The 26,355-nt window shown below is 41.7% G+C and overlaps 1 protein-coding gene across 2 annotated transcripts in view; it reads right to left on the reverse strand.

The window, feature by feature from the left end:
* atrnl1a (attractin-like 1a) overlaps window positions 1–26,355 on the reverse strand; it is a 181,647-nt gene that overhangs the window by 143,255 nt on the left and 12,037 nt on the right. For both annotated transcript variants that reach the window (XM_026356595.1, XM_026356592.1), the window contains exons 3-11: window positions 17,643–17,726; window positions 16,126–16,239; window positions 15,175–15,303; window positions 12,946–13,154; window positions 10,366–10,540; window positions 9,725–9,812; window positions 8,330–8,576; window positions 5,379–5,562; window positions 3,979–4,133 (exon numbers count right to left, since the gene is read on the reverse strand). In XM_026356595.1, coding sequence (XP_026212380.1) covers window positions 3,979–4,133; window positions 5,379–5,562; window positions 8,330–8,576; window positions 9,725–9,812; window positions 10,366–10,540; window positions 12,946–13,154; window positions 15,175–15,303; window positions 16,126–16,239; window positions 17,643–17,726 — 1,385 coding nt within the window. The remainder of the gene's footprint in view (window positions 1–3,978; window positions 4,134–5,378; window positions 5,563–8,329; window positions 8,577–9,724; window positions 9,813–10,365; window positions 10,541–12,945; window positions 13,155–15,174; window positions 15,304–16,125; window positions 16,240–17,642; window positions 17,727–26,355) is intronic.

Here is a 26,355-nt window from a genome sequence, read left to right on the forward strand (position 1 = left end):
GAGGAGGAGAGGAGAGGAGAGGAGGGAGGAGAGGAGAGGAGAGGAGAGGAGAGGAGAGGGGAAAGTAAGAGGAGAGGAGGGGAGAGGAGAGGAGAGGAGAGGAGAGAGGAGAGGAGAGGAGAGGAGAGGAGAGGAGAGAGGAGAGGATGGAGGAGAGGGGAAGTCGAGGAGAGGAGAGAGAGGCGGTAGATTAGAGAGGAGAGAGGAGAGAGAGGGCGGGGATGGACGAGGTAATAGCGAGTAGATGAGAAGTAGGGACGTTGGAGAGGAGAGGAGAGGAGAGGAGAGGAGAGGGGAGGAGAGGGGAGGAGAGAAAATTACAAAAGCTCAACAAACAGCAAAAATTTCAATTTACAATTTTTCCCTTTTGGAATTTGAACATCTGTATTTTAAGGGTATCGTACTTTTTAATCTCCTACATTTTCTGAATGATGTTCATTCTTAAGTTTCTACCTTCACTGGGCTTTTAAAATAATTCTAGAGGAAGTGCCTCAGGTGTACAGCTGGTGCTGGTGGTAAGTACTTATTTACCTTTAATTAAATTTGAACTTAATTGGATTTTTTTAATGAGAATTTTAAATAGCAGCACATATTAAAGTTTCCATTGTGATTTAAAACGGTCATTAAAGAATTTCAGAAATGTGAAGAATGAAGCTCATCCTTTTTTCTCTCTTTTAATTTACTCAAAATTAGATCTCAGTTTTTTTACTATGTTAATGTTTCAAAACTAAAACATCTGTAAGACACACCCCTGGAAAACCGGCCCCAGTGTCTGTCAATCAAAGAAAGTAAAAGAAAAGCAGCAACAGACAAAAAATAAGAATCTATCGTTGCTTATATTGCAATTCAACATCTAGTTTCCTCTTAACACACGTTTGGGATCTTTGTGTGTAATTAATTATTCTTCTTGTTTCTTGTCAGTTGTACCTGAAGTGAAGCTTTAATGTCACTAAAGTTTGAACTATTTATGTCGTCTAACAAACAAATGTTTGAATTAAGTGATGACTGTTATTGTTATTTACATTGGAGACAAAAGAAAAGAAGATTAAGTTGAAAAGTGAAACAAATAAGAAATGAAGAGCTGGGAGACATTTCTTCTGGCTTTAAGTTTGATGCCTTTCTTAAGCTCATCACATCCCTCTGTCACCACACTGGTCCTGCAGATAATTTTAATTCCACATAATCCATCTGTGGGTTCCAGGAAACTGTTTAGCAAAACAACTGTGATAAAAGAAACAACAAAGTTTTGTTCTACGGAGATGTCACCAGGTCAGAAACCCGTCAACACACGTCGATGTAAACTATCTTCCTCATATGAAGAAGCACTGTTTGTTGTCAAATGTCCTAAACACACCGTCTGTAACCAGTTCTCCTGTCTCTCTTTCAACCGTCCCTCTGGAGTGAGAGAGGCGGCTGGCGGACGGTGAAGTCGGGGCGTTCTGCAGATATGAGCAGCGATGAATAAATGATCACCTGTAGAAAGATGGAGTGTCGTTCTACAGAGTTGAGGGACATATAAACGCACACAAACCAGCTCAGCATTCAACAGTGTGTTCATTAAAACAGGACGCTCTGTAAACACATGCTTTATTGTTTATTACCTTTGAATTCGCCTTTTATTCACCAGCTTATTATCTGCGTTATCTTTGCATACCTTAATTGCCTTTAGGTAATTTCTCTTTTACCAACCTCTGCGTTTCTTTTTCCCTCCCTAACTCCCTCCTTCATTTACTCTTTATTTCTCTCCCGCCTCTGTGTAACCTCCTCTCTCCTTCCTCACTGTTCTGCTCCCTCACATCCTCAGCTTTATCTCACCAATATCCTCCCCTGGTATTTTCTGCTTTATTATATAATTTACAGCAGTGAGTGACAAGAAAGATGAAAGAGAAGAAAGGGAGGTTTAGACCAACACTGGGCTGGATGGAAATGTAGGAAAAGTTTGTTTTTTAATATAAAACTTTGAATCTTGATCCTGGAAAACACTTGTTTGTGGACATATCCTACATACTAATATTATTGACACTTTATTAATACTTATATTAATACTCTGAGACGCCCTTGAGCAAGGAGTTTCCTCCGTCTTTGAGCTGCTTGCTAATGAACCACAGAGGACGTAAATGGGGATCCTGCTTGTCTGATTGAAGAATACTGCAGCTGCAATTACAATCTTGACAGAAACTATTACAAAGCCTGAGGCAACAACTTTCTAATGCTGGTTTTATGTAACCTGGAGGCCTCAGTCCAAGACAGTCCCACTCAACGTAATAAGAAGAGATAAGAACGAGGTAATTAGACCTGATCCGAAATGGGCTGAACCTTATAGACCAGTCGTCACAGAGAGAGAACAGCAGAATTGGCAGAAATCATTATTGAAGGGAGCAGAAATATGTATAACTTTCTCTGTTTCAAGTTTACATTTTGTTCTCCTGCAATTATGACACACATTCCACAGTACGTCCAGTAACCAAGAGGTTCAGAGACCTTTGGCACCAGAAAGGATCCTTACTGCTCCTAACCAATGACAACTAAATATAGTTTGTAACCAGCTGTACTCGACGGATCGTTTAGCATAAAGTCAAACCATAAACCACACTTTCATCTCAACAAGTTACAGAATTCCCTCAATGTCCAACTTCACCCAACATTAGGATGGAGCTCCTCCTCCTCATTTACTCTGCACCTCTGCTCATGCATCCATCTTTCCCTCCTTTCTTCCTCCTCTGTCTCCACTGTACTAATCTCTCTGTTCCCTGTTGTGATGCTCCTGTGAGGAGGTGGTGTAATCCCTCTTCTCCACACTCAGTGCTCCATTTCTCTCTTCCTGTCACAGGGTGGAAACAGCCTCGTGCCATCTGGTCTATGGGTCGACTGGGTAGCACGTAATGGGATCTTTCAACACCCAAACGCACTTTCTACCTGCACCACAGTCTCTGTATGCTAACACGCTCCTGTTTTCTCGCTTCCTCACAGACTCTTCTGTCATTAAGAATTGGGTTGTTGTTGTTTGCTGTCTCTGTTATTTGTATCTGTTACTGTAAGTCTGTCTCTTCCTCGTCTCCTCTCATACACTATGCATCTTTAGGGTATTTCATCAAGTGCTGTGGCACAGTTCTGATTCACAACAGGAAATCAGCAGTAAAAACACAACATTTGTATGCACACTGTTTGCGTTTCTGTGTACAAGAAAGCACTCTGAATGACTAATAAGTATAAAATGTATTTTCCTGGAGACTCATAAAAGACTGGCTTGGCACAGTGTGTGTACTATATGTGACGCCCCCTCAATTATTATGACAAATACAGTAGGTACGGTGCCAAATTTAGTGAACTATTACAAACAAATACTAAAGCATGTTCCTTCTGTGAGGAATCAGCTAAGAGCTTGTGATTCTATTCCATTCTATTTATTTTCCAAAGACATTATTGATAACAACAGTGCAGGCTAACAACCACTTCATGGTGATCTGGAGTCACAGGATCAGATGATGCACTCAAAATGTGCATAATGTAAAGAGAGAGGTCGGTAGCTCTGTTCGCTGGAGAAGGAACGTCTCCTCTCACCTGTTCAGGACAATGCAAGCTTTGCTAGTCTAGATACTGAGCCAGATATTCATCGCCGTTACATCAAAGGCAAAGGTGCAGCCAAAATGAGTTTCTTCCATCAGGTGGCCGGGCTCAGCCTTAGAGATATGATGTAGCTACTGGGTAGACCTAGAAAAACTAGTAAGACCATTTATCTCATCTGGCCTCAGAACAGATTTGGATCCAGTGGGAAGAGCCGAAAACGGTGCTGAACCTGCTACAACAACAATAGCAGATAATAGACGGATGAATGTCCCCACGGTTTGTGAGCCTGTCGACTGTGCATGTACCAGACAACCGGAATCAACTGAATCCAAACTAATGTAATGAGCAAACCCCTTTTGAACTCTAGTAGCCCACCGGCCTCTGAGTAAGTGTGTGGTGACTTGGTCTTACCGATATCGTACGCCAGGAAGTCTGCAGAAAAACACTTGGCTCCGTTGCTGAGTGACGTGTCATTGTGAGTGTTTCCCCCAAAAATCAGAACGGTTCCACTCAGCAGCACCGCAGAGTGGAGGTACCGCGCCAAGCCGCTCTCTCTGAGGATCAACCTGCACACACACACATTGGGAAAGTGTTCATTTGTCAGTTGTGTGTGTGTGTGTGTGTGTGTGATACGTGGCCATGGTGTCATGTTACTGATGGCGTCTGAGTGTGTGACCTGGCCTGTGGTGACTGCCCTTCATGCCAACTGTTCCTTTATGAGAGCAGCTCCCACACAGAGTCAATCAACACAGATGCTGTAGGAGGTCTCAGTCTGCTGTATGAGAACTCTCTGAGGTCAAAGGTCACATAGTGGAGACCAACTGTGAAGCCCATCAGTCTCATGCAGTAAGTCTGATTTTCAAGAAGAGACTCTTGAAATCTGACAAAGGAACAAACTAAACTCCCTTCACTGAGGATAAGGACGTTTATGGGATCTAACAATTCAATCTAGTTTAACTCTGTGGACTGTGAACAGGTAGAAACCACTAACACGTAGATGTCATGTGCACGTCTCTGTAGATTTCTGCTGACAGAGCAGAGACAATCTGTACGCTGAGCTGTATGTAAACAGAACACGGAGAAATGTTTAGGTCTGAGAGTTCAAAAGTCAAGTGACACTCGACTCCAGCTGGAAAGTGAGAGGGTTGCAGGTTTCCTGTGTATGCGAGCATGCATTGACGTGCCCACACACACGCACACGCATGTGATGGAATGACGATGAGCGGCTGATAGAGCCGAGCATCCATCCATCTGCCTGGGGTTACCTGAGGTCAAACCTGCTGTCACATCCTTCTATTCTCACCCTCCAACACGCTGATCTCACTGCTCTTCAGTATATATTTAAATACGTACTAATTCTAACTGTTACTGATAAGATGGAGCTGGTTCCCACCTTCTTTAGAGCAAAACAAAAACTAAACTGCTGAATTTATTCATATTATCAACAGACAAACAGACACCAGCTTAATATTTCAGCCACATCTCTAAACACCAACTTTAAATTTCTCCAAAACAGAAAATGTGTTTTCCTGACTAAATGCGTCAGCATGTGACAGACTGGCAGCTGGTCCACAGTACACCGTACCCATGACCTAGAGCATGATGGGACTGGCTCCAGCTCCCTGCAATGCTGGACAAGATAAGCGGTTTAGATGATGGCTGAATGGCTCTCGACACAATGATTGAGACACCTGTTCTCGTCGCTGTGGATGTCAGTGCTATTTTCATTTTGGCAGGTTTGAATGCAGAACTATCTATTCAAACCCCAAAACGTCTGCGGACAATACACAGACATCAGTCTCTGCTCTCACCATGTTCTCGTGTGGACGTTGTAGCGGTACATGTGGTCCACCAGCCCGTACTTATTGTTGCTCAGTGCCTTGTATCCACCGTGGATGAACACGTTGCCGCTGGCCTCATCGTACACGCTGCTGTGGCCATAGCCTCCCTGGACCACGGCACCCCCCGCAGGCACAACCTGCCACGAGTTAGACCCTGAGGCACAAACACAGAGAAGAGAGAGACGTCTGATAAATGCAGCAAACTCATAGTAAAAGATCAAAGTTGATCATTTAAAATGTTTTTGATGCTTTGGCAAAGTTTGCTTTTCACTTTCATGCCAAAAAGCAAAGCACTTCTCATTCTGGAGGTGAGATGAAGAGAGGAAGGAAAAAAGAAAGGAGATGAAGAGAGTGAGCCAAACGGTAAGAGGCCAGAGGAAATTAGATTTTATTGAATTTAAAAGTGGCCCTTTATTAGACCAGTGTGATGCATCCAGATGAATTCAGGTGCATAGAGATCTTATTAAAAACAGACAGGGATTACATCATCTGAGAAGCCCTCGATAAAGCGAGGAGACAACACAACAAACAAAGTCTTAGAAGGAGGAGGAACTTCAAAAGCTTGAGAAAACTGCCATTATGTGGAATGAAGAACCCCAGAGACCACGAGGAGGAAAAACTGAGAAACTGAGATAGAACCCGAACCAGAAACACTCAGAGAGAGAAGATCTCTGCTCAATCATCTAACTCTGTTGTGTTTTTCCACTTTGCATTTCTGAAGATCTGAATACAAACACTGCTAATGTCATTTTAATTATAGGAGAATTACATGTGAAGTCATTCAAATGCGTAGTGCACTACTGGGATCACTGTGTCCAAGGACGTTTTGAATTATGCCTGAATGAAACAAGCTCTTCAGTCAGAATCGGATGTGATCGATCTGACAGATCACTCTCGACCTGCTGAGACTGGGGATAAGTTTCTTACTGGCAGAGAGCTAAAAGTCTGTTCAACAATCACATGATGGCACATCTGGCACCACAAAGCCAACCCTCTGTCTTTTGCCTGTTGGCCGAGCTTTCTCCATCATTTTGTGCTAATCAAACACGTACAGGACTTAAATCATAATCTCCTCTGTGGGGACAGAAAATGAGAAACAAAGAAAGAGTTTCAGGTCGGGCGATGTGTTACCCTAAGTAAAGCCTTGTTCAGTGACTAAATTGGCAAAGAAGAACAGAATCTGTGCCAGCATGACATTTCCCACAGATCTGCCCAACTACTACCACTTTCTTAATGATACTCTGGTTGTACTTTTCCCTCTATGCTAGTAATGACCAACTAGTCAGGGATTATACTGTATGTCCCAGATAGACACATCAAGAGCAGGAACGAACAAGAGTAACAGCGATAGACAAGGCGGCTAGAAAGCAGGAGGTCAGCTCTTATGTCATCTCTGGCAGCTAATTGCTGCAAACCTGCCTCTTTGAGTGGTCATTAAATCCTTTTAGCTCATATTTTACACTCCACTTCTGCTCCCCTCTGTTCATTTACACGTAGCACTGACTCTTCCTCACTTCCTCTGAAGCCTAATAATGCCTGGTGCAGACTGGTGCTGTGACATTGTCTGAGGGAAATAAGTGAGTGAAGTAAGAGCGATAATGTTGGGTGAAGATGAAAGTGATAGATAGATGAGGGGGAGAAGGATGGAAAAGGTGAGGGTCAGGAGCAGGAGATAACGGGGATAGAGGAGCAGTGATGACAGAGAGGGTCAGAAATGAGGCCTGAAGATGAAAGGAAAAAGATGAAGGGAGATAAAGAAGGGGGTGAGAGAAGAAAGTGGGTGACAGGGAGGGAGGAGGGTGAGGGAACGCTGCGATTCATTTATCTTCGTCTTCTTCCAGACACTCTGGCCTGGGTGCCACCTCTTCTTAATGGCCGCTCTATTTGTGTGTGTTGGTGTGTGTGTGTAGCTGCACACATTTGCCTTTGAGTTGTATGTATGGAATCTGCGTGTGTGTGTGTGTGTGTGTGTGTGTGTGTGTGTGTGTGTGTGTGTCTACACGTCCTATAAATGTTTTCATTTCAGAATCCTGGTTTATTTACAGCTCTGTGCAACACCACCATCTACTGGCCGAAGAGAGAAACATGCAATACAAGGAATAAAATATAAAATCCTAAAGTTCAGATCTCTGCACAGATCAGACAAGTTCTTCCAGAAAGACTTTGTTGTTTGTCTGATGTGTGTGTGTGTGGCTGTTCAAAACGACATAAATTAGCCACCGATCAGAAGCATGATCTGACCTGCAAAATGTATTTAAAATACAAAAAATAAATAAATAAATAAAAATTGCAGCTGCAATAATGCAATATTTGAAAGAAAGGTTGCATTATTGCAAAAAAAGTGTAAATTCAGTTCTGATCTATAAGAAGAGCCTCAAAGCTAAATGCTAAAAACATACGAGCTATATGAGAAGTCTGGTTGTTGGTTAAATTAAATGCATGTTCACACTGCACTGAATGTGTGATGTAAGAAACATTAAGGGATGATTAAAGAATTAAGAAGAAAGGAGCTAGTGTGATGTTTTCTGTGTCAAACTGTACATATAGTGTCGTTTATTTAAAAAGGGACAAAATATGAAAGATGCTCATACTTGATTTCCTGTTTATATGTGTTGCTTATCATTTGTTTAGACTCAGAGTACATTAATGCTTTGTGGTTATCTAGAGAGGTATATAGTATATGAAATGCTACAATAGAACAGCATGAGCAGCAGTGTCAGTGACAAAAAAAAACAAACAAAAAAAAACACATGCACCAAATGAGGCTGGTGCTAAAATCCAAAGATCTGTGGGGGCACAGCCTGGAAAATGTCAACATCTAGAAGAGCGCCTGTGTTTGACTTGAATCAATAAAAAGCAATTAAACAATCAACAAAGTAAAACAAATCGATGGCAGCAGCAGCGTCAGCAGATGCACTCACTGATGTCGTACTCCTGGACTTTGTTGATGTAGCTGTAAATTGGCGAGTAGCCGAAGAAGACGAGCATCACCGGCTCGCCGTCGGCCAGCTCCACCACGTGAGCGGTGTGACCCTCCAGGGCGTAGGGAGGAGCCGGAGCGGGTTTCTGTAGCAACCAGGTGCGTCTGGGGATGTTGAACACCCACAACTCGTCCGTCACGTTAGCAGGTCCTGCTTCCAGCTTCCCACCAAACATGTAGATGTCATCCTGCATCAAGTCAGAGAAGGGTTTTATGAAACGTTACTGCAGAGAGGGAGCAACTCACGTAGAACCAGAATCAGTTTCCTCATTCAGAGTTTTTGTGCGTATGAGAGAGGTGAGGGAATGTTGCATGCTGGACCTTCTCACAGCTGCTGCTCATTTATATGATAATTGTGAATTAACATATGAATGAGCTAAAGTGTATGTGAATAAATATTTATCTTGTATTGATTTGTGCTGCTGAGGTATTTTCTGTTCACTACACAGGTCATGTTACTGCACATCTGAACCTTTTTAATATAACTTATAGACATATAAACATGTTTTTTAAACTGCGGCTATCAAATGATGCTGTATGTTTCCTAAAATATCAGCGTGAAGGTGAAGGGTGGGAGGTGAAGAGTCAGCAGGTCTGGTTGGTTGCCGCCGTTATTCCCTGAGATAAAAACTAAAACATGCATGTCTCATGTTTCAAGAGAAAGCGACAGACTCCCCTCAGACTAGAACATGGAGTTTCTGCTGTCAACAAATCTCACTGAGCAGCTCTGAATCAAACTTCACCTTCATAACATCAGAGCAGAGACATTTGTCTTCATTCTCCCCCCTGTCCTTCACTATTAAATGACTTTTAAATAAGCATGTGTCCCACTGCTTGGACAGTGACACATCATTGGATGCTCCACACTGTGAAGTGAGTGATCTGCTGGCGACACATGGATGATTCTGATGTTCTCATTTCTTCACAGGTAAAGTGAATAATGAGCCTGTCTTTCAAAGAGTGTAAAATGTTTTCTCCTCAGTCTTATCACATGTCTCCCTATCACTGAATACAAAGGGCCTCTTTGCTGCAGGTAATTATTAAGCAGAGGATAAAATAAGAACCATTATACATACTTTATACAACTAGTTTGGTTTCTTTCAACCAGTAAACATATATTCAATTATCAACATGAAACATGAAACATGAAACAAAACAAAATTAATTAATTTAAATAATATATATATTAAAGTAATGAGCAGTTTACGCCACAATATTCTCCACATACAAATCATTTAATGCAAAGCCTGAAATGTACTCCAGTGTCAGTCTATTAGTAGTATAAAGATACGAAAAACAACTGTTCTATTTAGTGTCACAGTCAAAGCCGTGTTACCTGGTACAGAGCCAGCGAGTGTCCGTATCTGTAGAGGGGGCCGTTGCTGACAGGAACCGCGTCCCACGTACTAGTCTCCAGGTTGTAGCTGCAAAAAGAAATAAATGAAAGGAAAAGTGAGTGAAAGACGTAAATTCTGATGATCAAAAAGGTCAAATACATTTAAAGTTTACTAAACAAAACTTAATATCTGCTCACGAACACTGAGTCAGTGTAAGACAATGACAAACGAATAAATAAATTAAAATGGATCATGTTTAGGAAAATAACCGTTCTCCTCTGATTTTTTTTTAGTGCATTTACTTGTGCGTGACGGGTGATATTCTCAGAAAGTGAATCGAAACACGTTCGTCACATCATGTCTGCGTGTTCGGATTTGACTCATGACTCAGAGTCCGATTTGTCAAGCTAATTACTCGTCCCTCACGCACACAGGTGGCACTAGCAACATTAACGATGACTCTGCGTCATTCAGGTTTTCCAGTACAGTCAGCCAACATGCGCAGTACCCGGGGCCTGGATCCGGACCAGCTCACTGAGCAGTTCAACTCGTTGACGTCAGACAGGTCTCATGGTTGTTACTGTCAGAACATCCATCTAAAATCATCTGTGTGGATTTGCATTGCTGCTCTCAGGCTTACTTGAGGACCATGTGGTAGTTGGAGTAGTTGAAGGAGTAGCCTCCCACCACCCACATCAGCCCAGAGTGCACCAGAGCCTGATGGGAAGCCCGACCCAGAGACTGAGCAGACGGTTTGATACTGGGCAGCATCCAGAAGGCCTCAGTGGAGGGAACGGACAGAGAGCAGTCTGGTCCTGTGGCGGAGAGATAGTTTGAACCAACATGGTTAAAACCCACAGACACAAAAAGGACAAGTAACATGTTCCTTAATTTTAGCATTTTACAGTGGCAGTATGAGGTCAATGACGTCCACCACACCACCCTCAAATCAGCCGTGACCCCTCAGATCTGACCCCAGAACAGCTGAAAAACAACATGTGGACTGTGTTATAACTTTAAATTGTTTAGTTTATCAGACAAAGATGAGAAAATCAGCAACATTCCAAATATAACCTCTTAACCTCTAACAGGATTTACACCGTAAATAAAAAGAACAGGACGTCAGTGTCTCCTCGTTAAGTGTGTCGACAGAATCGTCAGCAGCTTTTTACTGAGGCAGCTTGAACAAGAGGCAACAAATGAGACTGGAGAAGAAACGGAGAGAAGAAACGGAGAGAAGAAACAGAGAAGAAGAGAGGAACTGATGTCAGAACGCGCTCGTTTCATTAACACAAAAACATATATTTTGCTGGCAAATGGCTGTTGCTATAGAAACCGGCACCTTTATTACCCTTGCTGTTTTTGTACGAGCTGAGGCTGTGTGGCCGTTCCCACCTGACTCATTGTCACACACACACACACACAAACACACACACACACACACACACACAGGTTCAAGGTCACTTTTATCGTCTCTCTTGGGAGACATTCTGCTGGATTAAAGGAATTAAAAGGAAAAATTCTGTCATAAGTGCACATTCAGACACTTTCCTCACTTCAATCGAAGCAAAGCCACTTCCTCCAAATGTCTTTGTGAAATTGAGGTTTTCTGCTTTTCGGTTTGAAAAGAGTTCTGTTTGATTACATGAATAAATGTGAGTCTGCAGATCTCAAACAAACGTGCAACAACAGAAGCTGTGTGTTCAAAAGGTTTTACAACATAGTTTTCAGGTATTAATGCTAAAGTCAGTCACCACCCTGTAAAAAAGGTTAGAATGTTTTAGTCACCCCTTAATCAGCAGGTCATTAATCTTAAATGCATGGGATGAGCTTTACAGTAAAAAACATTTATATGGTGAAATGTGGTCACTTTGTTCCCTTTGCAAATTGATTTCAGGTTATATAAATGCATTTTGATTTGAATTACGACTAAATTAAGAATTGTATTTAACAAGTGTTGAATAGATTCATTTCCTATTTAATGGCTGCATTTTGTGTGGGTGCAAATGGTGAATTAAAAATACACTAACAGGACTTTTTCATCCTTATTATTAGCTCATCAAACCCCAAGAAGACTCACGTAGATGTGTTCAAACCAAACAAGTCATCGTATCTGTACAATTTCATGCTTTATTCCCATCATGCTTCTACTTGTGCTTACACCTTCAGTCCAGAAGGGGGCAGTGCGTTATTATCTATCCTAATTAAATATCTCTATGACAAAAGAGCATTAGTTCTGAATTCCTTGTAATAAGTATAAACAGATGAAACACTATTTGAACAATTAACACATTCATGTTTTCAATACAAAATAAAATCACTAAACAAATGTGTTTTCAAATTTATGACTAGTTCTTTTCAAGAGGAAGAGACGTATTCACTAATGAAACATAAAAACTAAAATTATGATGCCACATTTATTATCTGGCACTAGGCAGGATTTCCCAGGACACTGCATCTATTGTTTTATGACATATAATAATATTGAATCAGGCAACATGATGTCGGGAGCTGATGTCTGCTTGTGCTTCAGCATCTCCTGTTTCGTCTGATCCTTCATTCGCTTTTCACGTTAATAATGAAGAAAAAAAAAAAAAAAACATCACAGAGATCCTCTCCATGACAGGCATCATGGGAAATCTGATCTTTGTTGGGAGACTATAAAAAAGAGGCATTGGCCTCATTTGTAGTGATTACTTACAGGCTCATGGAAAAGTTGCACAAGCCGTGATCTGCAGCTTAAAAAGAGGCAAAAAATCCTCAGAAATCCAGACAACAGGAGCTGAACTGTACATGTTGTCCATGTTGTGCACATGTTGTACTTGAACTCGAGTATGAAGTTATTCATAAACCTTTGAGTGAGTGTTCCAGTGTGAACCCGGTCGTTGCTCATTTATAAAACTGAAACGCTGCTGGAGCAATAATGTGATGAAACCTAAACAGTCTTAATGTGGAGACATCGACATGCAAATCACCAAAATCAATAATGCCTTAGTTGAGATACAGCACTTTAAACCCTCTCTAGCCTTTTCCTCTCCTTCAGCCCACTTCTCTCTACAAAGTCCATTTAGCTCCAGGCCAAAGAGTCGGAACTTGCTATTCTGGCTGCACCTCAGTGGGACCAGAGGTTTCTCTACAACCCCCTCAGTTCATCACTTTCTCTTTTCTAATTTCCCTGATAAAACTCGGTCCTCCACTTGGCCCCCGTTCGTTTCCTTACCTTGCCAGCTGTCGTTGCACACGCAGAGCTTCTCTCCGGTCAGGTCACAGTAGCCGTGATCCGGGCTGCCACAGTTGTCTCTGCAGTACGGGATGTCACAGGCTTCTCCTTTCCAGTACTCATCACACTCACAGTACACGCGGCCCAGCACGGAGTTCGCTGTGCTGCATCTGCCGTGGCCCGAACAGTTGTTGGGACAAGAGTTTATCCTGGGGGAGACACAATTAGGAAGGAAGGTCTTCAAGGTTGCATCGACTGTCACGGGCTAGATGTTATTTTTAGACAACCAAACAGCTTTGAGATGCTGTGGATCATGAATTTATCCTAATTATCTATTTCTCCTGCTCATAGTAAAATACATTCACATTGTTTCTAATCAATAGACAACAGATTAAATGACTGTATGTTGTATGAAAAGCGGCTGCAGAGCTGAATTATTATAAATCACTGGAGCTTGTTAGCTTCTGGTTTTGGATCAGTTCTGCAGCACTCTCTTCATTTGGTTTCCAGCAGCTGCAGGCACATCCACTGTAAACTACCTACTCTGTGTCAAAGCAGGTGAGAGCAGTGAGTAAGTGCCCAGCGTAGAAAGAGGAGCATTTACTGTACTGGATCTTCAGTAGATAGTCAGATAGTGAGGTTCAATTAAATCAGAGATAAAAAGTGAAATGAATACTGGTGGTGTTGCTGCCGTATGTGTCTGCTGGTTGTGTAAATCAGCATGGTAAACATACTAATACTGAAATAAACACGTACTTGACTGATGTCTGCACTGTGGTTGTATTTAATTTATAGTATTAGTAGAAACATATTTAATCTGCCAACTGAATGTACTGTAATGTAACAAGGAAGCAGAATCCACATAAAGAGAAGACGTTAAGTTAAAGTGTAAAAGAGCTAGAATGGCACTAAGATTAAGACACAAAGGAGACTGAGAATAAAAGATCCATTAGATATAAAGGAGCCTAATAGCAGAAATAAAAAACATCTACACATTTAAACTCTATCATTACACACAGAGTCTGTGTGATATCAAATAAAAAAAGATACTGAAAGCAATAAAATACAGGAGAAAAAAAAGGGAGTCAAGGACCAAGAGCAGAAAATCATCCTTTCATTAATGCAAAAACGCTGGTTTGCTGCTGACAAGAGGGTCGTCATGACAACCTTTATCTCGCGCATGTGTGTGTGTGTGTGTGTGTGTGTGTGTGTGTGTGTGTGTGACCGTGCACTAATTGTCCTCACTCCTCCCTGTTGTCCAACATCATTCAGTTTTCCATTATGGTCACTGGGCATAAAGAAGCCTGGTTCGTGCCTGTGGTGCAGACAGCAGGAAGATCTACTGCACATGTACAGTGCAGTAAGAATGTTAATAACACCAGGACTTTGGAAGAGGGTTGAGGAACAAAAACACAACCAGAATAGTTTATTTCTAGCTCCTGAGTGCATACGTCTACTCTTTAGTGATGTGGGACTCTGCAGTATGAGTCCAATTCATTGAGATGTAAGTGCAGAAGGAAACATCCTCATTTAAAAAGGTTTGAATATTAGGAGTGAACAGAGGTACGCTGATCCACTGTATACACATTATGACTGAGCACGTAGGTTTCAGGTTTAGTGCGTTCTGATGACAGTGGATCTAGAAATGAAGATGTGACTGATGGTGAATTTGTTTTTGTGCCATTCAGGAATCAGATAAAGTCCAGTCTTAAAGCAGAATTAGAGCAGGAGAATGTTGAAGCTCGCTCAGATGACACATTGGACAAGATACTGTATGTTTCAATATGGTCCCGGGACAAGTTACAACTAAGGAGGACATCTCATAGTAGTAAAACAAAATGCCCCCAAAACAAACACAAACTAGAGACGGCTGCAGTAAATGTCTAACCAGCGGAGGAAGCCACCATCTGGAGGTGTCTTCATGCAGTCGGTATTAAAACTGACATTTTAATTTTGAATTATGTTAGTTTGTCAAAATAATCTGGACTCCATAAAACTGGGGGCCTGTGAATACAATTAGCTGCTCGGCCTACATGGTTCATCCAGTAAATTAGAGCTGCCAACCTGCACTCAAAGCACATCTTGATAAGTTCACTACAGAGGCATAAAGATGGAAGGAAAAGATACTGAAGAGGAGAGAAGAAGAGGTTTAGATCACTGGAGACTGAGACTAGGACAGAACAGTGGATTACAGAGAGGCAGAGGGAGGAGAACGACATCTCCACGTACGAGTAGGTGATGGTGAAGCCAGTCAGGTTGTAGGCAGCATCGCTGAAGAAGTGAAGCAGAGCGTAGCCGGATGTTGTCACCACCTCTGGGACTGTCTCGTTTCCTCTGGTCTCTGGTACCACAAGACCGCTGAGAAACATTTGACAGAAGCAGAAAGAGACAAAGGAAGTAAAATACTAAAAAAAACATGTTGAAATGCTGCAACACTTTGTGGACTCTGTCTGGAAGCCCCATCGGAGAGCTCTGAGATAAAAGGATTCCATCTCAGGAAGTGCAGGCCCACTAAAATATGACAGTGATTAGCTTTAAAGTAGAATAACTCTGCAGCTCAGACTCATCCTGCATTTAGTTTTTAATTGTTTGATGAGGTTCTCCTGCAGCAGCTGGAGGTTTCTCATTTGGCCCCACTGTCTCTTTTAATAAATGACATGCACTGCAAATCTTTTCCCATAATGAATCTGAAAGCCTCTCCCTGATATAACTACAGCATTTTTCCTCACCGTATGCATGTACCCATCTGTAATGAACAATGTAAGCAAATTATTGTACCTAATAATGCTGCACATGTCATATTCACAGGAGTTTATATCCTGGGAGTAACCGAACTCTCAGCAGGAGATAAGCCTCAATGCAGCACAGCAGAAGTGGGAGGTTGATAAATTATTGGCATTAGTGGTTTTAATGAATTAGTGAAAAATGCCGCCCACGTGCTCGGTGTCCTTTAGAAAAAAATAATAATGAAAATATACAATAAAGCTCCAGAAAATGAATTGCCATTCAGGGCTAATATAAGTAATGGCAATGTTTTCATTACGGCTGTGTTGCAGTGTGATGTAATTATCAGGCCCATTGTTGCCCGTACGTGGAGACAGTTGACTGCATAAACCTAATATTGTTCTGAAGCTGTGCCAAAGGCGACCTGAGCTGCTCCATAGTGCTCCCCCCTCTCACCTGAAGACTGCAATCAAAGGGGCGTAAATGGAGTCTCCATCATAGATGTACATGTGGTCCCAGCTGCACTCTGTGGCAAAGTGATTGAAGCGCAGCCTGAGTACTGCATTAGGACTGAGAGACAGGGAGACAGGAGAACAGAGGACAGACAGGCTTGACAAAAACATAACGCCTCATATGATTCTTACTTTGCAAAAGTGTCTCCAATATTTATGAGGTCGGTGGTTGGGATCAGAAATTGACATTTCAGGGTCTCACACAGGCCTCAGAAAAGCTTTTTGCTACAGTGGAACAATTAGAATGAAGACGTGTTCTTTATTAGTCTCTGCAATTATCCTGAAAACGTTCTGCAAATGTAAAGATCACACGCTGTGTAGAAGATAAAAGAGAAAATACAGGAGCAGCACTTGATAATTTAAGATGAACAGACTAATAACGTTGTTAGATCTTAGCAATAGCAGGACTATAGTGAACACTGACTCGTCACCTTACACACATTTAATGAGTCTCATTCATGAAAATTAGCACATTTGATTGTAGTTTTGATGTTTCCTGTGTACAAATGTAACATCGTCATCAGTTTTAAAGAGACTTTGACCAAAGATTTAGTCCTGATGTTGGTGTTATATCAATAATAATATCCTTATATCATTAGACACATGCAACGATAATCCAACTGCTCTTCAACTTTAATCACAACCAGTTTGTTGAAGTGAAAAGAGGATTCAGTCATTTAAGATTCTGAATTAATGCCTTTGACAGTGTTGAAATTGAAACTCATTTCATTTAAAGCTGTGAAAAGAGAAAATACCAGTTACTGTAGTACAAGTGGATCCAACTGTGAAACTATAAATACATAGTTGTTCAATCTGACGCTATCAAACTGTGTTTTCTAATACTCACCAATTTAACCTAGCGCTCCAGTTAACTCTTACTCTAACTCTAAAACATAAATGATGTGTGTTGAGAGTGGGGGGCACGTGAACAACATGTTAATGGATGATCAGTCGGCCCTCTCCGAGTTATCTGCACCAACATTTCTTGGCAAATCATTCGGAGGTCGAAGCCCTTTAGGTGAAATGTGTGTTTGTGATTTCGGCCTCTGTTAGTGAGTCTGAACTGATTTGGATTGAGAAACGACATAATGCTGCTAAAACGATATCTTTTCAAAAGCTTCTGTTGTTTTTAACCAGCGTATTTTGAACATTTAGTGGAAACAGCTATTGAATGTCAACAACAGTGGAATAAAATGGATCCAGTACTTTAAATATAATTCCACAGCTTCCTCCACCGTGTGCATTCAGATGGTGCAGCGTGCTTTCCCAAGCAGTTAATGGGCACAAATCGACTCTGGAGCAAGAAAACTACACTGAAGACTAACTCCTTTTCTTTGCACAGTAATAAAGCTTTCTTTATTTAGACGCCTGGAGCCAAATGGAAAAAGAATCCAGTTTTAACCAAGTGGAACTAAGTAAGATTAATGGTGATATGAGGAGGATAAAAACATTGAGACTTACTATCCTTCTATTAGCCAAGTGCATTTGGTTTTGTACTTGTAGTTAACGGGTCCATCGGTGAGAGATCCTGACAGGTCTGTTAACCTGTGGGAAGAGAGGAGACAAGTCAGAAGTTGGGTTTCTCATATCTGATGCTCGATTACACGCTGACTGAAATGAAACTAAAGCTTGTGTGACCCGGTGCTGCCCTCTAAGCCCAGACTCAACTTAGAGTTATGATCTTCTGGCTGATCACAACAATGAGGTCCAGTGTCGGGCAGATCACGGGGTGTCAAAAACTGGAGCGGTAGTTTTATAGAGCTTAGAACAGTGCTGAGCCAGAAGTCAACACTTTTGACCTCTTTCAGTTTATTTCATTTAGTTCACAGGAACTGGAAAAAACAAGCTTCAGTTTGTGATGAACACAAAAATCTTTCATCTGAAAAATCAGAAACAGTCAGTGTGGAAAATAAATAAAGCTCGCTTGACCACAGGATAAAACACAAACTGAAATTCATTCCATGAAAGCAGCTCAACCATACATATAATTCCTACTGGGTCGATCCAGATCATTCTCTGTCCCCTTTGGCAAACTCACACGGTGGTTACCAGACTTCCTTCAAAGATAATAAATGATGCTGATTAGACTTCTATCTAACGTCCACACAGAAGATCATCAGAGGCATTTCTGGCTCTCTGACTCCCCGAACATCATTTAAACTTGTATCACTCGCTCTTTCTTCTGGCTTTCACTTTCTCTTGGTCAGAGTTGTTTCTTTTTACCACAATATTTTCTCTCTTGGTGCTCTAAAAACAAACCAGCAGCACGGATCGGTGCCAAACGGGCAGATTTCCCCTCCAAGAATTTCACAGAAGAAACAGCAGATGCAGCTTGAATCCACAGTTTGTGCACAAAAAAAACGAAATAAAACGAGGTCTCTAAGTGTGATAATCCAGTGTTATCTGCCTATAATGTATGTCGTGTACATGCCTCTAAATTTAAATTCTGAATTCACTCGTGCTCATTCCCTTTGTGTAGAGTTACAGAAGAAGCAGAGGAAACATCTAACCTGCCGTCTTCATAGCTGGAAATCCACCTTCCACCACCTCTGAAGCTGGTTAATAGTAATCCGAGTTGTGAAAAACAGCTTTGTGCTTTGAGGGGAGGTTGTGTGCTCGAACTCTTTCTGGCTGACTGTTCCTTCCAATGTTTATGCTGAACTGTTCAACTGTTTCCCAGCTCACATAAGTATTTCCCCAAATGTCAAGCAACATTAACTTTGGCCCGCATGTCTATGATGCTGCCCAAACAAATATCTATCGGTTTTACTTCACCTTCTTTAATCCTGTATGAGCCAGTTTTCAGACACAGCGTTACACCTGCAGCATTAAGTGCATTAGGTTCTCAACTTAAGAGGCTTCGCTGCTCCGACCCGCAGCACATTAACACGGTCAGGTGGAGAACAGCTTCATTCATGCATCACATGCACCACTGATGTTAGAAACATCCCTGCTTTTTCAAAAGTAGGTTAAAGTAGATCATATCCACTTTTATTGAGAGTTTTAAGAAACGACTCAACGTGTTCCTGATGTTTCCTCATTGAACTCTACTGTGCTGTCAAACACAGATCAGTGTATTAGAAAGATGCTAATTCATCTCAGCCAGTGGGGACAACACGTCACCGGCTGAGTGTTGAATGGAGCAAACACTGGTGGAAGGACAATATTCCTGTGTACAGATAAAACCTGACCCCCCCCCCATGTCAAGGTAAGACAGCGCATGTTACTGTTGCCATAGCAATTGTTATAACCATCATGTTGGTGTGAGTGTAGGTGTGTGGCGGTGCACTCCCGTCACAGCTGTCAATCAAAGTAATCTCATTCCACTGGTGTGTAGAAGGGAAAGGTGAAAACACACACACACACACACACACACACACACACCGAAGACGTCGCAGCCTGTCTCTGCCTGAACACTGAACACTGTTACTGTACAGAGGGTGGTGTTCATTATCCGAGCCTGCGGTGTCACTGTGGGCGCTGTGGTTTCATTGGCACGTTGCCAGACCACAGGACAGTGAGAAAACATTTAAAGTTAAACTCACTTTTACAAGGTTCTGTAAAAACGAATGTTGTATTTTGTTCTAATTCCTTTGTTATTTGTGGTGCAGAACTGAAGAATGTGTGTCACCGAGCTGAATCACGATAAAATCAGTCCCAATAAAGCAAACAAACAAGATAAGATGCTGCTGCATTGACTTGATCCTTCGACTTGATGTAGATCCAAGATTAATTTTGTTGATTGCATTTACACTGAGTCATTTGGCAGAGGCTCTAATCCAAAGCGACTTACAAGTGAGCTACAAAACGAGCAGCAAAGCTAAGTCAGAGAGAAGGCATTCAAAGCAAAGTGCCGGGAGAGTTTTTCCTTTTTAAATCAGCTTTTTTACATATGAAGTGCACAGATTCACCTTCAAATGAAGGGTTTGTTAAGATGTCTGTGTCCTGCAGCAGTCTCATATTTCTTTTAAAGAAGTGATTAAAATATACAAATATCTATACTATAAGATAACAGGATTGTCCTTTAATTCTTCCTAAAGGGGACCTGAACAAGGTCAAACAAGCCCCTGTGAGTCGGATTAGGAGTGTGTTATGGCAAATGTGCTTCTCCACCGTAATGAGAGAAGAAGAGGGGGCAAACAGATTGTACCACAGCCAGACACAGGCCACACTAAATACTAAAACCCTGCCAATAACACACACAGTAGATATGTGTACATGTAGAAGGGACATACAATTACAACCACGTGAGATTAGGAGGAACAAAGAAGAGATAACGTATGAAAATGCTCAGTAGGCTCCCAACTCATTCCCTTCTCTTCATCCCTCTCTGTGTCTCCATCTTTCTCCTATATCAGTCTCCCGCTGATCACAGTTTGATCCTCCGGCTATAATCCCAGATTAGACGACAACTATTCGTGTCGTTCTGATGTAATGTCCGACTCAAACGATGATAATATTAATGACAATGATGAAAACTCGCTTCTGTATCTTTTTCTCATTTCTCACTGATGAAACATATATTTTATTTCACGTTCAGTTTGAGCCACTGTAAAAGTGTAAAACTTTCCCAAACAGCTTTAAAATGTGAACAGGAGGACAACAGCTCCACTCTCTCTGCAGTGTGAGCTGAAGATTGGGAGAAGGGGTAATGGGTGAAAATAACATGTTGCATGGGCCAGTTAGTGACATGAAGCTGGAAAATGGAGAGGATTCAATGTAAAGCAGCTAAACTCAAAGGTTAGAGACACGGCTGGGCAAGAAAATGATCCTCCATGTTCTGACAGAACACGAAAAGTCAATAATATGAAAATATCACCGTGCAGAACCAAACACACTGCTGTTCGAGTTTCAGCCACGTCAGCCCTGGTTACAGCTACTGTGTTAGCACAGTTAGTACAAACTGACCTGCTGTCAGTGAGCGTGAGTCATGGATATTTTATGGGAGCTTGAATTGATATGGTGACATCTTGTTGCCAGTACAGTACTGCACCAACATCACTCAAGCCTGGAACGTGGACAGCCACACTGTAAACCTGCTGGTTTGACATTAAACTGCAATAAATAACATATGCTTTTAATATAAGACTTCAATCCGCTGCTTTCATTAGGTTGTGTTGAGGATTGATTTTTGATTCTGACATATTCTGTGCAGGACGCCTGAGCATGGGTTTACCAGACACAGATCACCAGAGCTGACACATGCACTGCCAGCATTTACATGCTAATTCATTACAATGAGCACTAAGAGTCTTCACCTAACCCAACCAGCTTGTGTTAGGACTGTGGGTGGAAACCAGAAACCCACGCAGACACTGGGAGAACATGCACAGTCCCAGCTGGTGGATAAATCGAAACCTCCGTACCTTCGTGCTGTGAGGCAACAGTGCAAAAGAGCCAGCTTATATTTAGGAGGTGGCGTTCGGTTGGTTTGAGTTGGAGCGTTTATTCCAAGTGTAAATAATGAATCATGTTGTTGGAATTAGATAAAAATAAAAACATATAGCAGCTCCCATGCAGGTTGGTGCATTTCAAAGTGCTCTCTAAGGCGACAGTACAATTATTATTACAGTCAGAACAATCTAATGTTTCTTTACTTTCTAACCATCCTTAACCCTCAAAACTGGGACTAAGCCTTAAGTGAAAACCTCTGTGAGAGCAGAGTGAATCTGCCGACATCCTGAGACCGTCTATGAAAACATGTGAAAGGTAGATCCCATTCATAGTTAATGTGGAGCTGACTGGAGTGCTCGTCCACAGCCCCAACAAACTGTCACTTGAAACACTTCTCCCATTAATCCTCCCAAAAAAGCCTGGCACGGGAGAAGACGGCAGGACACGCCGATACCACACAGCTCATAAATGGTGTCCAGCATGAGGACAACCCCCCCCCCATCTCTGACAGAATCCACAGGAGCAGATACACAGACACGAAGAGGGGAAGCGTGAGAGGCTGAAGGTGGCAGACGCAAAAAGAAAGATGACAGAGGAAATAAAACAGACAGGGACGAGGGGATGAGGTATAGAGGAAGAGAGTCCGTTCACCCTTTGAAATATTCATTTGCTCAGGGTGAATAATTGATGGTGTACAGAAGACGTGCATGAAAGATAGACAGACAAATGGATGGAAAGAGAGCAACCGGGTAGATAGAGACAGAGAAGGTGAGGTAGAGCCCCGTATCACGGTGTAGCAGAGGCACAAACCTCTGTTAGTCTCCAAAGATTCATTTTATCCCCAACAATCATGGAAACTGCTGTTTTCTACAATAATCTATTCATCAATTTAAAATCTAAGATTATCATTTATATTCTACAGTTTATATCAGAATTAGCTGAAGGTCAACACACAGTAACAAGAACATGACATCTGATCTGATGCTGTTTCTTTACTCTTTGAATTAATGAACTTTATTTACCTTAAGTTCTGAATCCTATTCTATCTTCTGACTTTATCTGCTCAGTGTCTAGACTATAACATAGCTGGAAGTCATACATTAAAATCCACATGTACCTGTGTTCCACTGAGATGAAGAGAAATTAAATATCCCAGGAGAAAAAAGCAGAACAGAACGTGGTATAAATATGAATATGAATTGACGTGATTATCCAAAACCCGGCTTCTGTGGTACTGATGGTTTGAGGAGAGAGAAGAGAAGGAGGAGATGGATAAGGACAGAACAGAACGCATCAGCAGGAAGCAGGAAGAAGAACAGGAAATAACTGTGTAACATGCGTCTAAATGCCTGTTGATCCCTTCACAGATGTCATTTTACATTTCTGAGCAAACCACCTCCACTTCATGACTCTTCACATTTAATTTAGTTTGATTCACCTTCTACTGTGTCTCTCATTGTTTCATTGTCATTTAGAAACTGTTGGGACCTACATCCTGAGCCTGGTTCTGATAGAGGCACACTGTGTCCTTGAGGTCTAACAAACATGTTTTCTTCCTCATTAATGTTATTAAAGGTCTCAGTATCAATAGGATGATATATATGTTGGTCTTCTATGGGTCAGCTCACAGGCTGGACGTCGACTCTAGTGTCACAGTGAGCACTCTGCTAATGCATCACTACATTTAAGATCTGATGGACTTTAATGGCAACAGTAAGGAAATCTAATTCCACTGGTCTCTTAAGTAACAACAACAGTGACGTGTCCAGACAGCGTGCAGTGACACCCTGACTGTCTCCCTTCCTGACTCAATTATAGAACCGCAGCTAAGTAGACTGTCCACTTGAAGAACAAGAGAAAACGTTACGAGTTCATGTCAGACTGTAACAGGATGTGTGCTGCATTGATTTTCCTCTCTCATACAGACACACACACACACACACACACACACAGAGCCACGCTTACAAAGACTTTCAGTGACAGCCTGTAGTCAGCTGAGAGTGACATCACTGTGAGTAACATGAAGACGCACACATGTTAGTGTTTAACCCGATTCTGAGGAACCTCCACCGACTGCTCTCATCCTCCGAGCCTCTAATCGCGCTCTGAACTCTGCACTTCACTCGCCTGTCGTTAAACTTTACATAAACTGACTCCGTAAGGAAGAGAGAGTCGTCCAAAAGTGACTTCACGTTGCAAAGATGTCCTCCCCCATGAAATAAGACATTTAACAATCACAAAACGCTTGAAAATCTTCCAAGAACAACAACAACGCTCCTTGCGATGCAGTCGTAGATGACCATATTTAGAAAACGCAGCTCACGCCAGAGTTTTATTTGCAGAAACCAACTCAGGCCAGTTAAACCCACCTTATGCTGGTTCAGCCTGATTACACACATCAGCACAGATCATTTCATGCGGCTGTAAATACTTTTCTTTCTCGACTCTTTGCTTGCTTTAGCTTTCGTCTGAATTCATCCCCAATAAATGTGAAATCATCATCATCACCTTCAACACAATATCAAAAGAGGAGCGAGTCAGTTAAACAAGGTGTAAGCTCAACACTAGATCTAGGTTCAAAGACCAGCCTGGGATTTCTCTGCATCTCTCAGCTCCTCACTGTGAAGCTGTGAGAGACACTAAGCACTCATTTTAATTCTGTACATGTATTAACTTTGCTTGAGGAGCTGTGAATGTTGAAGCAGAAGAAAGTTAACACCCTGCCACAGTGGGATTTGAACTGAAGTTCATTTCTTTTCTATGCAACATCGCACTAGCTGAGAGAAGAGTGTGTTCCTGTGCACAGCGGCCCACCAGTGCCAGATATATCTGACGCACTGTAACACTGATGTATCTAATGCACAATGTGGATTTTACCTCGTCGGAACATTTTCCAACTAAGTTTATCTTCAGTCGTCTGTTTTCTGTCTCCTGTCAAATCACGTTGCAACAGATACAATTCAGTTTTCTGCAACTGGAAAAATGTCATAATTAACATTAACATGTTCCAGTTGGGTGTAATAACCTGGTGCACTGGGGCGTCCGTCTCAAAGCTAGTGGAGATCTCCCTTCACTTTACCTAATACAGCGTGTGTGTGTGTTTTCCAGCATGGTGTGGACTATATTAGAGCCCCTATGAGTGATATCCTCTCATGCTCTTATCTAATGTTCTGTTGACCCGTTTATATCTTTGACAGTTTCCCCTGAAAGAAGATCCATGATCATTCCCAGACAAACGGAGTGTGGGGAGTTCTAATTTTTACTAATGTACATTACTCTGACTTACTGTCTGTGTGCATATTTACATATCTTCCCTACGGGAGGTGTAAATTCCCATTTCACTCCAGTTCTTCTTAATGATTTATGCCAATAACAGGGGAAGTATAATATACAATACATGCATCTGTCTGAGAAGAAGATCACCCTATATGCCGAGCACACAATGATTAGAACACACAGATGATGAAATCTGCACTTGGCTTTGTAATTCATCATATTTTAATAATGTGTGTTCACAGATCTTTAGCTCCAGAGGAAACAGATTAACAGCGTTCTTCATAATAATCTAAAGCTTTATGTACTGATCTCGTCCTGCCACAGCTGCCGTTTGCAAGAATCCATACATTATTGTGTTCCTTGCTGCTGGCAGTACATCCAGATTCCTATTTCCATACCGTTTATGTTTTTATTAAGTTCACACAGTCTTCTGATAAAACAGTGGGAATTATTATCTGTGGCAGCTCTTCAACGCTGTGCACAACACTCAGGGTGGATAAAATACATAGAAGATAGCAGCAGAACTACATAAAGCCAGTGATAGATGACCAGACAACCCTGAGATGACGGCTGCATTGTTCACACCGACAAGCACACGCACACACACACACACACACACACACACACAGAGCAAGGGTCCCCGAGCTGGGCCCAGTAGTGAAGATTGAGAGATCTGTGTGGTTGCTTGGTGTGTGTGTGTGTGTGTGTGTGTGTGTGTGTGTGTGCACGTCAAGGGGGAGCTTAAAGAAGAGATGAATGACCAACAATTGAATAACCTTGACCTTCTCTGCAGATATCCTTTATTAAAAATCACGAAAAGCCCTTCTACTGGGAATAACGAGGGCAGAGTGTGAGCGTGTGTGTCTGTGTGTGCATGGATGTGTGTGTTTTAGAGTGCATGATTGATGTTACTGGGTCTCTATCACCTACAGTATAGTCATGGTCCAATGGCTTTCACACAGCGCATCATCCATCCCCAGCCCCCACCCAAAATCTCACACAAACACACACCTACACTTGATATAGATCCTGTAACTCAAATAAGGTCAAAGAAAAGCTAATAGGAACACGGCCCGTTTAAATAGAGCAGCATCAACTGAAGGGGGAGAGAACAAGAGAAGTGAAGAGGGAGGAATGAAACTGAGAGAAGAGACAGAAGAGGTGGAAAGAAAGAAAATAAAAGAAATATAAATGAAAAAAGACAAAAGAAAAGGAGGAAAGATGAGCAAAAAGTAAGTGGGCAAGAAAAGTAGGGAAGAGATCAGGGCAGGTAAACATCAACATGATGAATATAAAAGAAGAGAAGAAGAAAGAATAAAAGATAAGAAAAGAAAATAGTGAAAATGGGGAAAATTAAAAAGAAAATGATGAAGGAAAGAACAGAGGAGGAAGAAATGTAGAAAAGATAAGAAGGGAAAGAAAACAAAATGAAATGAAAAAGGAGAAACTGAGAAATAAAATGGAACGAAAAGAAAGAAGAACAGAAAAGAAGAAGAAGAAGAAG

This window comes from Anabas testudineus, chromosome 15 (genome assembly GCF_900324465.2).
Source record: "Anabas testudineus chromosome 15, fAnaTes1.2, whole genome shotgun sequence".
In the NCBI taxonomy this organism is placed as follows: Eukaryota; Metazoa; Chordata; class Actinopteri; order Anabantiformes; family Anabantidae; genus Anabas; species Anabas testudineus.